This window comes from Balaenoptera physalus (genome assembly GCF_965194825.1).
Source record: "Balaenoptera physalus genome assembly, chromosome: 13".
In the NCBI taxonomy this organism is placed as follows: Eukaryota; Metazoa; Chordata; class Mammalia; order Artiodactyla; family Balaenopteridae; genus Balaenoptera; species Balaenoptera physalus.
The window spans coordinates 100,100,211-100,117,485 of record NC_138892.1 but is presented as its reverse complement, the minus strand read 5'-3'; the positions used below and the strand labels follow the sequence as shown (position 1 = coordinate 100,117,485).

At 35.9% G+C, this 17,275-nt stretch overlaps 2 protein-coding genes across 3 annotated transcripts in view; both read right to left on the bottom strand.

Moving 5' to 3' along the window:
• CLEC12A (C-type lectin domain family 12 member A) overlaps positions 1 to 17,275 on the bottom strand; it is a 340,991-nt gene that overhangs the window by 82,629 nt on the left and 241,087 nt on the right. The window lies entirely within an intron of this gene.
• On the bottom strand, positions 134 to 17,061 carry CLEC7A (C-type lectin domain containing 7A). Of its 2 annotated transcripts, XM_082420368.1 has the most exons (6): positions 14,462 to 17,061; positions 12,647 to 12,745; positions 11,489 to 11,626; positions 10,256 to 10,407; positions 8,762 to 8,880; positions 134 to 3,575 (listed from the first exon to the last, which is right to left on the bottom strand). In XM_082420368.1, exons 1-6 carry the CDS (start codon positions 14,562 to 14,564, stop codon positions 3,443 to 3,445), a joined length of 744 nt encoding a protein of 247 aa, XP_082276494.1. In that variant the 5' UTR covers positions 14,565 to 17,061; the 3' UTR covers positions 134 to 3,442. The 2 variants fall into 2 exon arrangements, with proteins under 2 accessions (XP_082276494.1, XP_082276495.1); XM_082420369.1 differs by lacking the exon at positions 11,489 to 11,626.

The following is a 17,275-nucleotide window of genomic DNA, read 5'->3' as shown; positions in this document are numbered from 1 at the left end:
TTCCTGTCTGGAGAGGCCCGGCCCTTCTCCTGTGAACTTGGACTCTGATTGCCAAATTGGTCAGGGGGAGGGGAAGTAGCATGTGTTTTCTATTTGGGCGGTCTCTGAACAATTACCGAAGGGGTTGCCCTTGTCAGCTCTCTTTTGCTTACTTGTTACTACTTCCTGTGTAACTGCAGTGTAAAAGGTGGCAAGAGTTTACAATTGCCAAAGATTCCTTCAGACTCTGCAGAGCAATAAGCCCAGTCAGAGGGACCTCACCCGGTTCTTACCCATCATACACTCACTGTGTCACTCAGAGTAAGTTTAACCTCTCTGTGCATTTGTGAAAAGAGAAAAGACAATAGGACAAGCCTCTCCCTTTCTCCAAGGGCACAGTGTAAAGCATCATATACACTGAATGTCAGCCTAAGAGAGCCCTTTGGGGGATATCTAATTGATACTACTCTTTCATTTTACAAAAAGGGAGATTGAAGTCCAGCTGGATGAAGTGATTGCTCTAAAGGCACATAGCTGGTTAGGGACAGAATTAGCTTTAAAAATGCTCTCCTGTAGTCAATTCAATAATCTTTCTTCGTACAGCATGTGGACTCAATTTAACATTTTGTATACAACACATTTGGTACACAATGATCATGAACAATCACATATTTTACTGGAAGTCAGGACTTTTAAGATTATTACTACCTATGACTTTAGAAAACCAGGTAACAATTTTTTGCCTAAATTTCCTAAGCTGAGAGGGAAATCAGAAGATTGTTTTAGATAATATCCAAAAATTTTTCCCAAATAAGTACAACAGAATTACATTATTCTATCAATGCTTTTCTGTATTTTGGGAGATAGCTTGGTTAAATCAAACGTACTAAACACAAAGGAATGTGGAAGATGCTTGGGCTGGAGCAACCAGACCCTAGGAGAGATGGATTAGGAAGCACATGCTGTGAATTCACTGTGTCTCAAGCTGTGCATTGTTCATCAGATCATTTTAAATTAAACAAATCTAAAGAGACCTTTCTCCTGCATAATGCCTTATAAAAAGTAGGATATCAAAAGTTATTTGGTCATTTGCATTGGATTGATGTATTAGAAAATGTTACAGGAGAGAAGGCAGTATAAAATTGCAAGGGAGAGAGGTAAGTGAAGCACATGTGAACATGAAGTAAGAAGATAGGATAGTAGAAATTGTCACAGCTGAGGTGTTATAATTTAGGAGGTGCTGATAACTACGATTCTAATGAAATAGCACTTAGAGTTACTTCTTAAGCTTTATTCAAGTAGATTCTTGATAATTTTTACCAACCCACGTTAACATTTTTAATACTTGTCCTTAAATATTTTTTTCAACCATGACAGAAATATTTTTTGGATACCTACTTTATTGCAGGCACTATTCTCAGATTCTGAGATCCATCAGTGGAAAACAAAACTCTCTGTACTTTTAGTGCCTACATTGTACGGAAGAAGGCAGATGATATACAAGAAAGGTAATAAGTAAGTAAATAGTAGAATATATTATACTGTGATAAGAGTTATGGAAATATACAGAGGGTGAGCGAGCTTAAGAATGTACAGGAAGGTGGGCTGGTAATTTTAAATAAGGTAGTCAGAGTCAGCCTCATTAACACGTGATACTTGGGCAAAGACTTGAAAGAGGTAAAAGAGTAAGTCCTGCAGGTATCTAGGGTAAGAACAGTTCAGGTAAAGGGACGGGGAAGCTCAAAGACCCTGAGATGCAAGCATGCCAGCTGTGGCTGGAAACAATAGAGAAACCATCATCCTAAACGGAATGAGTCATGTGGAGAAAAGCAGCTTAGCTCGAAGGAGTAAATGGCCAGCAATTGTCTTGGTGAGTAGACAGTTGTAAAGGTCTTTTGGTTTTTGTTTCAATTTATTTATTTATTTTTTACTCAGATATGCGGGAAGTCAAGGAGAGTTTTAGTAGAGAGCTGGCATGGTTTGTTTTAAATTTAATGGAATCAGTCTGCTACGTTTGAAAATGGACTGTAGAAAGACAAGTGTAGATGCTGGGAGACTTCCTTGAAAATTATTGCAATAACTCAGGCAAGAGGAGATGGTGGCCCTTGAATAAGTAAGTGTTTCCTCTAGCATGATCGTTACTCATCTTGAATTTGCCCTTTAGACATACGTCAGCTAGTAGCTATTTTCCCTTTTCTGTCTCTTGGAAAAGTGTGGATGTTTTCTGTTCATTCCCATGCACGTTCCCACTTTGGCTGTGGTATACACGTGTATTGACAAGTGAGGTATGGTATGCCTTGGACAGCCTAGAGCATTCTGACTTTACACCATCACTTTTGTTAAAGTCGTGCTTTTATCTTTAAGTTGTGGGTTATTGTTGCCTCACCTGTCTGGTCTAGATAAGTGCAGCTGGACATTCAGCATACAGAATTATTTCCCTGATTATCAAGATTTCTTCAACTCATCCACTCCATTCGGAGGATACAGGAGACCCAATTAAACCAAAAGCAAAATTTAAATGCATGGCATCGCTTCGAAATCCCACTTTATGCCTTAATTTAACTCTCAACCTGAATTATCTTTGCCCTTCCACATTTCTTTTCAGACAGTGACAACACAAGTTAGTGTCTTAAAAGACAATAGTCAACCTCACCAAAAATTTCTATCTTCTTCTCTTAGGTTTTTGAATATTTAAGATCCAAAATCTATTCTTCAACACAAAACTACCTATTATACTACCCCTCCCCAGGGCCAAATTCATCATCATTTTTGGGGAGAGGGCAAATAGAGATAGTGTTAATTACACATGGCACATAATTTAAAGGCCAAAGTTTCTTTAGTTAACATTTTTTATTAAAATGAAATTTGCATAACATTAACCATTTTAAAGTGAAAAATCCAGTGAACGTGATGCAATTTCTGTTCACATATTAATGAATACAAGAAGGCTGTAAATGCCTCTCCAGTAATATGGAAATCCCCATTGGAAATATAAATAGCACCAATGGGAACGTTTAAAAGAAAATAAGAAAGAGACAAATCCTCATATGAGGGAACTTAGTTATGTTCCAATAATACCTTTTTACAGTAATTAATTCCTGAGGAATTGCTGAAAACTGCAAAACAGTAATCATAAAAAGTAATAAAACATGTTTTGCATTACAAAATGTTAAGACCTCTGTCAATAGGACAGTTACTTTTTTATATTCATTATCAGATCTTTTTTTGATTGATAGTATTTAAAAAGGAGAAAGCTTTCTTATAACAGCAGATTCCCTACAATTTCACATTATACAAGATTCTCTTAGAGATATGGCAGACATATTCTCTTGGCTATTTGAGAAAAAAAGAGATGGAATTGGATGATTTTTTTATGATGCTTTTGGTCATAAACATGTTGTTTTCTGCCCTCCTTACTATCTTACATATTTCTCTCTGCTCCTCCATGGCGACATCCCCACCGTTATATTGACAGCTTCTTCTCACAAATACTGTATGAAGGCCTACTACAAAGTTGGTCGTAAATGACTGACACATGAATCCATACACAACTGTGAGATGAGTCTTGTTTGGTAACTGTTCTTCTGATTTGAAACCTGTTAAAATAAAATACAATAAGGTAATTGTATAGAACAAACATAAGGAATGTTGTCCACTGTCTCCACAGTGCTGAAATAAATTGGTAAGGATATTGGTGAAAAGAGTTTCTGAAGTGTACATATCATTGAAAAAGGAAACTTGAATTTAGATTCTATTTGTTTCCAGTGGTAACAAAATAAGCTTCATTACTAAGGCATAAAAATGACTCAAAAAAATTTTAAGAAATACTACTAGTTGCATAAAATTAAATAAAACTGACAAAAAAGAAAAACTATTTAACATTCTATAGACAGTTCTTTACTTCTCTTTTAACCTTTTACCCAGGAGTATCTTTATCAAATGAAGCAACAGTTTAGCGAAAATATTATTGGGTATGTTTAGTGAGTAGACCAAGTTGAAGCGTTCTTGCTAAAAGTTATTTAGAACTAAGTGAAGAATCATTGATATCAAAGCCATTTAAAGGCAGTTCAAACAACCCTATATTTTTAATGCATCCTGAAGTTTGCATTGTATTGCAATATAATGAGAGACGATTATGAGAACTACCATGGGCAAATAGAAGCATGACTCTGTTCTACTTGCTCTTTAATCTCCTAAAGGAGCAGTGTTAATTATTTAGTCAAGCTCAAAGGGCATCACTGAGCCTCAGTGTAAAAGCTATGGTCTGGTACTTTTCATCCTGTACATCTATCTCTTCTTGGCCCTGGAGTTGGAGGATTGAGAGGATTCTTCTATTGAAATAACTAGACTAAGGACATGAAACAACTTTGATCCAGCCTCAGAGAGAATTCTGATCAGTGATCTTCTCCAAAAAATTTTCTTGACCTCTAAGAGATTTTGGAGTATGTACAGAGCCAGATTAAATTACTGTCACCAATGAGTAGTTACATATCAAAATGTTAATTTGGACCTACTCTTATGACTTTAGAGAGTCCACTAGTCATTTTTTAAAACAGAAAAGAAAACACAAGACAAAGGGCTATAGAAAAGTAGGAGATACATTTTGTCAAGATTCTTTGTTAATAAATTCACTGTGCTTTGGCTAGTGGAAGTGAAATAGTTAAGTGGTATTAAAATCAAAATGTGATAATACTCAGTTTGTACTATTCATATCTGATGGTGCTTGCCAGAAGCAAATGAAACGCTTCTCTGTAAACTTCAAATTAATTCTACAAACATTTAAGAGATAATGTTAAGTGCATTATCAAAAAAAAAAATCAGACATATCAATATGAATAAAAATTAGAAGAAAAAGATAATAGAAACCGATACAAATGAGTATATGACACCGGTATTATCAAACACAAATGTTAAAACAACTATACAGTGTATTCTAGGAGTTAAAACGCAATACTGAGAATGTTAGAAGAAAGCTAGGAATTATAAATAGTAACTGGGTAGATTTGAGAAATTGTAAAACTGAAAAATTCATCAAACAAAATTAAAAGCTTAACTGAGGCTTTCAATGGCAGTGTAGCTACAGATGAGGAAAAATAAGCACTGGAAGATAGGTGAGAAATAAATACATAGGTTACAGAAAAAAGGATAAAAATATAGGAAAAAGCAAATGAGACATATAGGATATTGTGAATGGGTCTGTAATACATTTAACTGGAATTCCAGAAGAAGGGAATAAAGTCAGGAAGGAAGCGACATCTGAAGCACGTGTGGCTGAAAACTTTTCAAAGCTGAAAAAAGACATCAGATTTAAAACGTGTATTACTTTCAAATAGCTGACTTTTCAAAAACAACAATAAAAATAGAATACATTATAATAATATCTTTGAATGCTTGAAAGAAAAAAACCTACAAATTTCTAATTTTATACTCAAAATATTTTTTAGAAAAGTTGAAATAAAGACAGTTTTAGACAAGCACAGAAAATCTGACCTTAAAACTTCAACTCTAAAGGAAATACTAAAGAGTATTCTTCAGATTTAAGAAAATGATTCAAAATGGAAGGTAGGAGAGGCAGAGAGGATTAAGAAGCAATGAAAACCGTAAATATGCGGGAAAATCTAATAAACTGACTGCATAAATCTATATTGTTTTCTAGGGCTATACTTTTATTGAATCCAAGATGCCATCAACCATTGGTGTACCATTTATTTAATTCTGTGAAATAAATACATTCAAGATGGGAATTTAACAGAAAACCCTGCAGAAGCTGGAAAACAAAGGACTATTTTGGTGCAGGAGTAAATGAAAAATAAAACTGCCAAACAAAAAAGAGTAACAATGAAAAGTGCGTTTCTCAATCTTGCCACCAGGTGGAAGGTGGGAGGAAAAAATTATACCCCCTATGATGTTGAGCCACAAGCTGCTACTCATACAAGTTTTCTGTCTGAACCCATGATAACAGTATACACACACACACACACACACACACACACACACACACACACACACACACACATATATATACAAAACCCCTAGTGGAGTGTTTAATTTAAGTAGTCTCAGGTTTGTGGTGCTCCTCTTTGACTGGCAGAAACAAATGCTAAGCTTTGACAGAGCTCAATTTTAGTGCAGGATGGCAATGATTATAAAAGACCAGCAGTTGTAAGACATATGCCAATTTTAGAGATACTAAAATGTGGGAAAATATGGGCCAGAGTTAAAATACACAAAAATAATAGCATGTAATTTGGGGAGGGAGTACACAGAGTAAAGAAATACTCTAATATTTTATAGTGCCCAGGAAAAACATGAAAAGGCCAATTAATATTAGACTTCGATGAATGAAGACCATATGTTGAAATCTCTAGAGTAACTGCTAAAATTAGTTAAAAAGTAAATTCTAAATTAACATTAAGAAAAGGTGGAACAATTTTTAAAAAATTCAAAAAAGAGGAAAGAAAGGAAAGAAAAAGTACATTGAATAAGCCTGAGCCTGCAAGATATAACAATTCTAAACTATATGTGCCTAATAATATGGCTTCAACACATCAACAAAATGTTTACAGGGGCTTCCCTGGTGGCGCAGTGGTTGAGAATCTGCCTGCCAATGCAGGCGACACGGGTTCGAGCCCTGGTCTGGGAAGATCCCACATGCCGTGGAGCAACTAGGCCCGTGAGCCACAACTACTGAGCCTGCGTGCCTGTAGCCTGTGCTCCGCAATGAGAGGCTGCGATAGTGAGAGGCCCGCGCACCGCGATGAAGAGTGGCCCCCGCTTGCCGCAACTAGAGAAAGCCCTCGCACAGAAACGAAGACCCAACACAGCCAAAAATAAATCAATAAAATAAAATTATTTAAAAAAAATGTTTACAGAATTGTGAGTAGAATTACTGTGGAAGATTTTATTGTAATTCTCTCAGTATGGGAAGACGAAGCAAATAAAAACAAGAGAACTGCGAAATCCCTGGTGATCCAATGGTTAGGACTCAGCATTTTCACTGCTGAGGGCCTGGGTTCAATCCCTGGTCGGGGAACTAAGATCCTGCAAGCTGCGCTGCATGGTGTGGCCAAAGAAAGAAACAAACAAAACCCAAAAACCCAAAAACCAGAGAACTGCAATCACACTATATTCTCTGACCACAATGGAATTAAGCTAAAACCTAAAACAAAAGGATAACTATAAACACACAGATATTTCTAAATTAAGAAATACATTTCTAAGTAACTCATTGGCCAAAGAGCAACTCACAATGAAAATTAGAAAGTATTTTGAACTGAATGAAAATGAAAATACCCTAAAATTATAGCCTTAAATGTACATCTTTTTTTTTTTGAGGAAAAAAAAGGATGAACTTCATGAGTCCACACAAGAAGTTAGAGAAAAAGTAGCAAAATCAACACAAAGAAATTGAATGGAAAGAAATAATAAAGGTGAAAACCAAAATTAATGGGAAAATAAGAGAGAAAAAAAGACACAGAGGGAGAAAGAATCAACACAGCCACAAGTTCTTTCTTTGAAAACTACACCCAATGAGATTGATTAAAAAAAGAAAAGAAAAGAAAGAAGAAAGCACACACACACACATACGCAAGTACACATACACACACCAATAATAGAAATTGAAAAGGGGAATATAATTTCATATTCTGCAGATATTAAAGAAAAAATGAATGCCAACTGCAGTGAGGAAGACTTCAACACTTTGTGAGAGTTAATTTCATGTGTCAACTTTACTAGCCACAGCCAGATCAAACATTATTTTTTAGTGTGTCATTTGAATCAGTGAACTAGACTCAGTAAACTAGACTTCACTCCCCAGTGTGGTTGGGCATCATCCAATCCATTGAGGGCCTAAATAGAAGAAAAAGGCAGAAGCAGAAATTTGTTCCTTTCTTCCTGCCTCACTGTGTAAGTGGCGACATCTCATCTCATCTCACCCTCTCCTGCTCTGGCACTGGGTTTTACACCATTGGCTCCCCTGGTTTTAAGCCCTTCATACTTGGACTGAAGCTCATACACTACATGATTTCCTGGTTATCCAGCTTGCAGACAGCAGATTGTCGGATTTCTCAGTCTTCATAATCATGTGTGAGCTTATTCCTCATAATGTCTCCATATGTAAATTCTTCTTCATCGTGTGTATATTAGTGCATATACATACAATGAGGAAAAATTTATAATCATGCAAATGTGCATATGTCTAAAAGAGCTTTATAAAATGTGAAATGTAGTTGCTTTTCAAATTAATAATAATAGCATGTATCACACATTTACTATGTGCAAGATGCTGTGCTAAGTGATTTTACTTTTATCTCAAAATCCTAAGAGGTACCTACTATTTTTATTCTCATTTACAGATGCAGAAAGAGGGGTGCAGTTAGATTAAGGAACTCATCCAGTTTCACACAATGAGTGGGCCAGTCATTGACTCAAGCTGAGAACTGACTTCAAAGCACTGCTCTTAAGCACAGTTCTACACTGAGTCACAGTGATTGCTCCTTCCTGGGGAGCTTCAAACACATGCCCTCCTAGTGAGAAAGCTGAGGGAGCACTTGTGTTGACAGCTCAAGATGGCCATTCAGCTCTTTGTGACTCTTAAGTCCTCCTCTACCCTCTTGTTTTTGTTTGTTTTTTTTCCTGGCTCACTCTTTCTCTCTCCCCATCACTATGTATCTTTCTCTCTCTCTTTCTTATTATGGCCAACAGATCAGATTCTTAACTGCCTGACATGCTCTCACCTCTCTGAGGAAGAGTATGAAGCTTTGTCTCTCCAGATACTTACAAGTTAGACAACAACATTGAACCATCGTCCCAGAGCCATTGTTCTTCAGTCTGACGGCGAGAAAGCCCTATCCAAAATGAATGGTCAGGTTGGGAAGACACTTGCCTAGATATAAATTCCTGTAAGGAAACATAAATACAAATACAAGTCAAGGAGAGAGAGAGTGTGTGATAGACAGAGATGATAGAGATAAAGAGAAGATACAGAAACAGACTCTTAGAGATTTTGAGAAACAGAGATTGAGTCACCTTGGTGGAGGTTGCACACATATACTGGCATCAACCTAGACAGAAGTGCCAATTCTTGAATGCCATTGAGTGTCTCAAAAGTCATATCTCATTTCTTCAGAGTCGTTATTGTTTAATTTTCCAATAAAGAATAGATCCTTAATGTCAACATTGTACGGCCTGCATTCAACCTACCTGACAAAATCCAAGGGAGACAAAATATCCTAGACAATGTTCATGGATGACAGGCCACTATCTTCTCCACAATTTTAATAGAAAATATAAATTTACATGACCTTTGTCAAGAAATGCTTCTCAGAGTTAGATGACAATGTTAACTTGAAGTAGTTTAGTCCCACTGCATGAGTTATGCATAAGTAATCTGGGGGTTAAAGATCATATTTGAATTGTTGACAAATATAGCACAACATAGCGGCAATTACAGGAAGGTCTAAAAGCCAGACAGACTTCCAGTCCTATGCTCTTTTGTAAATCATACATCTACTTCCATTAATTTTTGTGTGAACTATAACTGTTGGGTAAGACAGAATAGAAACCAAAAAATGGAGTAGTAAAAGTAAGTATAGAAGTTATAGATTGTTTAGATTTGTAGTATAGAATGTTTCCTGACTATTAACCCCTTCTCATAGCTCATCAGAGTTCTATCCGTCATTCAAGATGCATAGTAAGTTGCACTTTTTCTGTGAAATTTTTATGTCAGCAGGGATCTCTCTCTGAATTTCTATGGCATTTGTTGCCAGTACGAGATATTTTACTTTTAATAGCTGAGTTGTTTCTATTTTCTTACAAATTATTTGAGCATTGCTAAAACAAGCCTACTTTTAAAACCTCTTTGCCTTTCCTAGTATCTTGCAAGGAGTAAATGATTTATAAATATATATTATCATAGCTGCTGTTTTTCTTGATAATTATGATAACATGGGGAAGATTTTTCTATTTCATTCCACCACATTTATGACCTGAAATCCAAACCCACAAAAATGAGTAGTGGCCTGACTATTACAGTCAACTCGGAGTTGTGCTTAAAGGATTTATTTTAAAGTAAAATGTGTTCATATTTTAATTAATTAATTAAAAAGAGAAGCATATATTATGCACTTTACTCACTTAATGTATGCTATTATTATAAATATGGAGAATATGTAAAATGACTTTCTTTTAGGGAAAATCATCATTACCTGGAACCTACCTCTATTTTTCTGTTCAGTATAGACCACGGATAATTATAACTGAAATCTACACTTACCAACTCTTTTAAGCTGTCTATCTTCAGGAGATTAGAGCCCAGTTGAAAGCACCATCTTTTACTTGTATCCCAGGAATCTAATGATGTGCTAAGTAGATAACAGCTATTCTGATGTGTGATCCAGTTAGGGGGACAAGAGCTAGAAAGAACTCCTGGAAATAAAAGATAAATACAATGAGATTCATACTATACCAATTCCCTCTTTCAGTGCAAGTACCATGCATCCTAAGGACACTTAATAAATAATCAATGAATTATCATTAATAGATTTCATTTTCAATTCAGACTGTATGCATACAACCTTACAGAAGAGGCTACATTAAAACCCCTTATTCATTTACAATTAAAAAATGAATTGAGTGGCTATAAACAGTGTTTTAGACAGTGAACCCTCCTTTCCTTCTTGACTTGTCTTCCATTCCTTCAAAGTCAGACCAGAACTCCTTTTCTCCATGATAACTAATAAATCAGTTCAAAATCAATCACTGAGACATACAGTAATTTCATGTTAACTTATTTTACAAGTGTGAGATCCATTTCAGAATGCAATTTTCCAAATCAGAAAAGTATAAGAGCAATCATTCACGTTATAGAGTAATGTGATACAAATAGTGAGGAGGTAGGTGTCCAGAGATGGAAAATTGCAGTCAAAATATTGTCATAGTCAATAATGATGCAATTAGAAATTGAAGTTTAGTGTATATAAAATTGTAATTAAATAAATGAACTTGCATGATTAAAGAAAAACAAATTTAACCAGAGTTTTCAGAAACATATCTATTAGGTTTATTTCTTTTGTAAATGTTTAATTCTTAGCAACACTTTCCCTTCTTTCCTTTTTCTATCCGTTTTTCTTTTCTGATGTCCTATTTCCTATTTTAACTATATCACTTTAAAATGTCAATTCCCTAAGGGATGAGAACACTTTTTGTTCCTTCACATCAAATTATACAATCTCCTATAAGCCTAAATACATAGCCTGTGATAAATTAGTCACTGATTTTAAAAAAATCCAACTAAGTTGGAGATTCAACTAAGTTCATAAGGTATTTATGATATCACTTTATATATGACAGGGGACGTATTTTACTGAGACAATACTGCTGTGGGCTTTCCCTGGATGCATAATCACCACACGTAAAAGTACTTTCTTCACCCCTTGCTCCAAACCTTAGCACCAATAATTAACCCTTCTGAATCAAGGACTTTATTAATCTTTTAATTCTGCCTTGCCTGTGGTCGTGAGAGCCTTGGTAGGAGCCATATTCCTTTCTAAAGACGATTGTGTGGGTTGACTGTGGTTCTCTTTATTTCTTGATTGAAAGCTGTCATTCTTCAACAGGTTGCTCCCTGAACTGGATCCCCAGATAGCTTCATATACCAACAACAATAGTAATTACAGAAGAAAAAGTCATTTTGCTATGTTTGAGAATTAAAATCCCCAAACCCATATTTTTGTTGGAATGTAAAGGGTTACATACTTGATTAGTGATAGATAATACATTGCTGATGGAGAGGTAAAGTTAGATGATAGATAGATAGATAGATAGAATAGATGATAGATTAAATATATAGAAAAAATAAATAACTTCCATGAAGAAGGTTTAATACAAAAGAGAAAAATGAAGCAGATGGAGAACGAGTATGAGGGGAAAGTAAGAGGTAAATGGAATACAGTCAGTTGGTACTATGATAGATTTGAAAGAGTAATAAGTCTTCTATCTTTCTTCTATTATTTAAAAATGAGAGTCCCTTGAGAACCTGCCTGGTGCCTATAACATAGAATGTACTCAATAAACACTTACCTATTTAAGAAATCTTTCATATAGCCTCTTTGAAGGTACAATAATACTTTATTCAATTTTGAATGCATGAACAATAAAATCTATGGAAATTTATTCATCCATCACAAAATAACTAGTTAGTATTTGATAAGTGCCTCAGGTATTTCCTGATACTATCCAAAGGAGTTTAGATTAAAGATCAGGTATAAAACAATTTCCTTAAATCATGAGACATAAAAAATAGCTTATAGTCTCTTTAGAGAATTTATTTCGTTAGGAAGATAAGCACCAATTGCACTTCCTTCTTTACCTCCGCTGGTTTGCTTTCATTAATTTATCCTAGGAATTCCATAGCTTTGAAACCAGCTATTCAAGGAGAGCATGCAGTTAAGAGTATGAGTTTTTAAGACAGATCACCCAAATTTCTAATCATGGTCCTACCAATAACTGGTTTATGACCCTAGAAATAAAATGAGAACTAATAGCACCAATTCAATAGGGTCAATATACAGATTCAATTAGATTATGTTATGCTCTTAAAAGAGTGCCTGGAACAGTATAAATGCTTATTAAATGTCTGTTGTTAATCTCTCCCACCAATACTCACCCATGGTACACAGGACCACAGTTATCACCAGCATTAGCAAGCATAAAATTCCCAAAGTCACAGCAATGGGACGCCAACGAGGGGATGCAGCACAAAATCCTGAGGCACCATAGGGAGCAGAAATTGAATAAAGAAATTGGATGATGGATCACAGAGCACTTCAATTCTACAATTCATCAAAATCTGATACCCAGATAAGCTACTCATCTAGGATTAGTCTGAATTTTTCTCCACCTTTAGCATACCTCTTCAGGTTCTGAAACTTGATATCTATGCACTCCTAATTTCAGCTCCACATTGATGTCTATAGTTCTTGACAGTGCCAGGATTCCAGAAATTCTACCTATTCTTAGAAGAGATAGCTTAATGTAGCAGAAATAATTCTGGTTACTAAGGGTAATCTTCCCCTTTCACTTATTTCTTGCACGTCCTTGGGCAAATTACTTCCTCTGTTTTTCCATTTCTCTTCGTAAAAAATTAGGTTAATAATACATCAAAGGATTATTGTGGGCATTAAGTTAACATATGTAAAAGTACCTAGTTTAGGGACTACTAACACATTATAGGTAACACAATTTGTCCACACACATCTATAAACACACACATGCCTCCTTACCTCTTGCATCATCTAGTTTTTCCACTCTTCCCCATCAGGTTGCCCAAGAAAAGAATTGCATAAGTGACAAGAGGAAAATAATTGTGCAATGGGAATAAACAGAAAGCAGAAGAAAGTAAATTCTGCCTTCAAAACCTGTGAATAATCTCTTGATAACAGGAAACTCGCTTTATATTACTATCACCACTTAAAAACGGAGAATAAGCAATAAGAGTATTTCAGAGAATTGTCAAATAGGGGAATCATAGAGGAGATTAAATTGCTCATTCAGTGAAGAGAGAAATCTTTTAATGCCCTTCTCCAGATTTCACCTCTTTTATGTTATGTCTAAGACTCATGTCCTGATAATGGGATCTTTTTGTCTAATACATATATATTTCTTCACTGGTATACAAAGAACTCCCTTTTGTTTAAAAAAAAAAATTCCAAATCAATCTCATTACCACACACACACACAAAAACAGACTCAGGATTCTAAACCCTATGACTTCTGACTTCCCTTTGGCCTTTTCCATAAAATCACAAGTTGTTTTTTCCATCTTTTCATTCTTCTCATTCTTATCTCCAATATCCTGATGTTGTTCATATACACTTCTTTGTTTCCTTGACCTCCATTCTGCAATTTACTCTTTTCTGTCAAATAAACAAGTCACTCCTATTGAAATTCTTTCAGCTTTGCATTTCATCACACTTATTACCAACTCCTTATTCTTGAAGTGTCTGTCCCTATAGAACAGAGAAATTGTGAGTATTTTCTATCATCATAATAATTAAACACAGTTGACCCTTGAATGACACAGGGATTAGGGGCACCGCCCCTCCCCAAAGTCAAAAATCCCCATATAACTTAGAGTTGGCCCTCTGTATCTCAGTTCTTCCATATCCACAGTTTGGAATCCATGGATTCAACCAACAGCAGATCGTGTAGTACTGTAGTATTTACTTTTGAAAAACATCCATGTATAAGTGGACCTGTGCCATTCAAACCCATGTGTTCAAGGGTCAACTTTACTAATGATTAGTCACTGAATGGTTACCAAAAGTCTTAGTGCACATTCAAATTACCTTCAGTGACTTCTGAAAACCTTTTACAATATATTAATAAAAGCCCGACAAATCGCAAGTCTCTCCAATTTTTTCCACTTCCAGTTTTAGTTGATAAGAATGTAAATGTTGAAGTCAGAAAGAAAAAAATATACCTTTCTCTGAGACCACAGATTTCCTGATGATATTGCAAGAGCTGAAGTCTAATTGAGTATATCCATCTTCATCCAAATTTCCTATGGAAGAATGGAATTCCATTGTTCGATTGAGTTCCTGAGTTGCCTCAGCAAATGAGAGCTCTTTCTCCTCTTCTCCGAAGACAACTGCCTGTGGGCAAAAGAGGACCTATGAGTCAAGTCATGTGGGGGAGGCATTTACTAGGCTTTAACAAGTTGAGCTTAAGCAGTCCAACCAGATACCCAAAAGCAGGAAATGAAAAATATACTCTGGTAATTTCCCATTGGTATCTTTAGATCCTGTTTTTGAGACTGATGATTCTTAAGAGAATTATAAGGTAACACAATAGATAGATCTTTGTTTCAGATCAAACATAAGAAAAATGAAACCATTAATGTCTTATGCTGCTTTCATTATTCTCACAACCGAACTGGACATCATTAATTGACTTGGCTTATGTAAACTTAAAACAATTTTGGTCCCTTGAGTTCACCAATACTTTGTTACAACTGTTCATTCATTCATTTATTCATGTACTGCTCTTTCAGTAAACATGTATCAAATGCCCATCTTTTCAACTGACAGGAGGTGGGGATAAAAGGATAAATGATACCTGTGAAGAAGCTCATTGAATAAAAGAGGAAACCCACAGATAGGTTCTTGAAGGATACCATAAGGAGGTACATTGTTGTAACAACAGAGAGAGGAAACAAATCTCTTTGGGGCTTGTCAGAGATTTATAATACAAAGTAGAAAATTATTTATTCAACAATGACTATGAACTAAGTACTATCCATTGCACATGTTTTCTCATACAATCTCAGTTTTCCAACAAGTCTATGAGATAGGCACTATTACTCCTATTTTCTTTTTTAAGTATAGTTGATTTACAATGTTGTGTTAGTTTCTGGTGTACAGCAAAGTGATTCAGATATATATTTTTCATATTCTTTTCCTTATGGTTAATACAAGATATTGAATACAGTTCCCTGTGCTAGACTGTAGGACCTTGTTGTTTAGTCCTATTTTCAAATGACAAAACTGAGACATAGAAATTTTACTCCCTTGCTCAGTTTTAAGAAACTAATAAAAATATTGAAGCAAGCAAGCAAACCAAAGTCCCCTCTTACTGCAAAACTCATGATCTTTTCTGTTATGCTACCCTGCCCCCTTCACCATTCTGTACACATATTGCAAGTAACAGCTTATGGAGAATTCTGGAACTGAAATACTATGTTAAATGCTTAATGTTTCCTCTTTGCCAATTTCCACAGTAATACCCAAGTTAATGAGATATGGAAAAACATTTATCGTTGCTAGAAACTAGAGAGGTACCCATCTGTTCACAAGACTTCAAAGCAAGAAGAGTGGAAGAGACAACTGGCTGTTGTAAAAGATAAAACCAGACACTCATTAAATGTAAATTGATACAGCCTCTATGAAGAACAGTATGGAGGTTCCTTAAAAAACTGAAAAGAGAACTACCATATCACCCAGCAATGCCACTACTGGACATATACCCTGAGAAAACCATAATTCAAAAAGAGTCATGTACCACAATGTTCATTGCAGCTCTATTTACAATGGCCAGGACATGGAAGCGACCTAAGTGTCCATAGACAGATGAATGGATAAAGAAGATGTGGCACATATATACAATGGAATATTCCTCAGCCATAAAAAGAAACTGAGTTATTTGTAGTGAGTTGGATGGACCTAGAGTCTGTCCTACAGAGTGAATTAAGTCAGAAAGAGAAAAACAAATACCATATGCTAACACATATATATGGAATCTAAAAAAAAAAAAAAAAAATGGTTCTGAAGAACCTAGGGGCAGGATAGGAATAAAGATGCAGATGTAGAGAATGGACTTGAGGACACAGGGAGGGGGAAGGGTAAGCTGAGATGAAGTGAGAGAGTGGCATGGACATATATACACTACCAAATGTAAAATAGATAGCTAGTGGGAAGCAGTCACATAGCACAGGGAGATCAGCTCAGTGCTTTGTGACCACCTAGAGGGGTGGGATAGGGAGGGTGGGAGGGAGACACAAGGTGGAGGGGATATGGGGATATATGTATACATATGGTGATTCACTTTGTTATACAGCAGCAATTAACACAGCATTGTAAAGCAACTATACTCTAATAAAGATGTTAAAAAAAAAAAAAAAAAGCGGTGAGGACAGATTTCCTTCAGTAATACGATTACAACGGAGAAGAGGGCCCAGCATAAACTGAACTCAACTTCCCCAAAACAAAAGACTAGTGACTTTTTAAAGGCTGGGCTGTGCTAAGGGAAAGGCACTGAGTGGTATTAAGAGGGTTAATCCATGCGACTAGACCATGTGGATTTGTTCATTGGTGCTTCTCCGGAAGAAAAACAAGCTTCTTCTTCCTTTGGACCGGAGACAGTGTTGCGTATTGAAGCAAGGTTGTGCCCCATTGAAGCTAGGGCCCTACCCTCCCATGGGGACTGGGAGAGGGCAGGTTATCTCCCTAACTAATTCCCTGAGTGTTTGCTTTCAGAGATGGCTCTCAGGACCCTGAGGAAAGTTTTAGGTGGTAGCTTTACACCTCAAAGGGCAGAGAGAGGATTTTATTTTTATTTTTTTGTGTATGTGTTTTGTTTTGTTTTTTAACATCTTTATTGGAGTATAATTGCTTCACAATGGTGTGTTAGTTTCTGCTTTATAACAAAGTGAATCAGCTATACATACACATATATCCCCATATCCCCTCCCTCTTGTGTCTCCCTCCCACCCTCCCTATCCCACCCTTCTAGGTGGTCC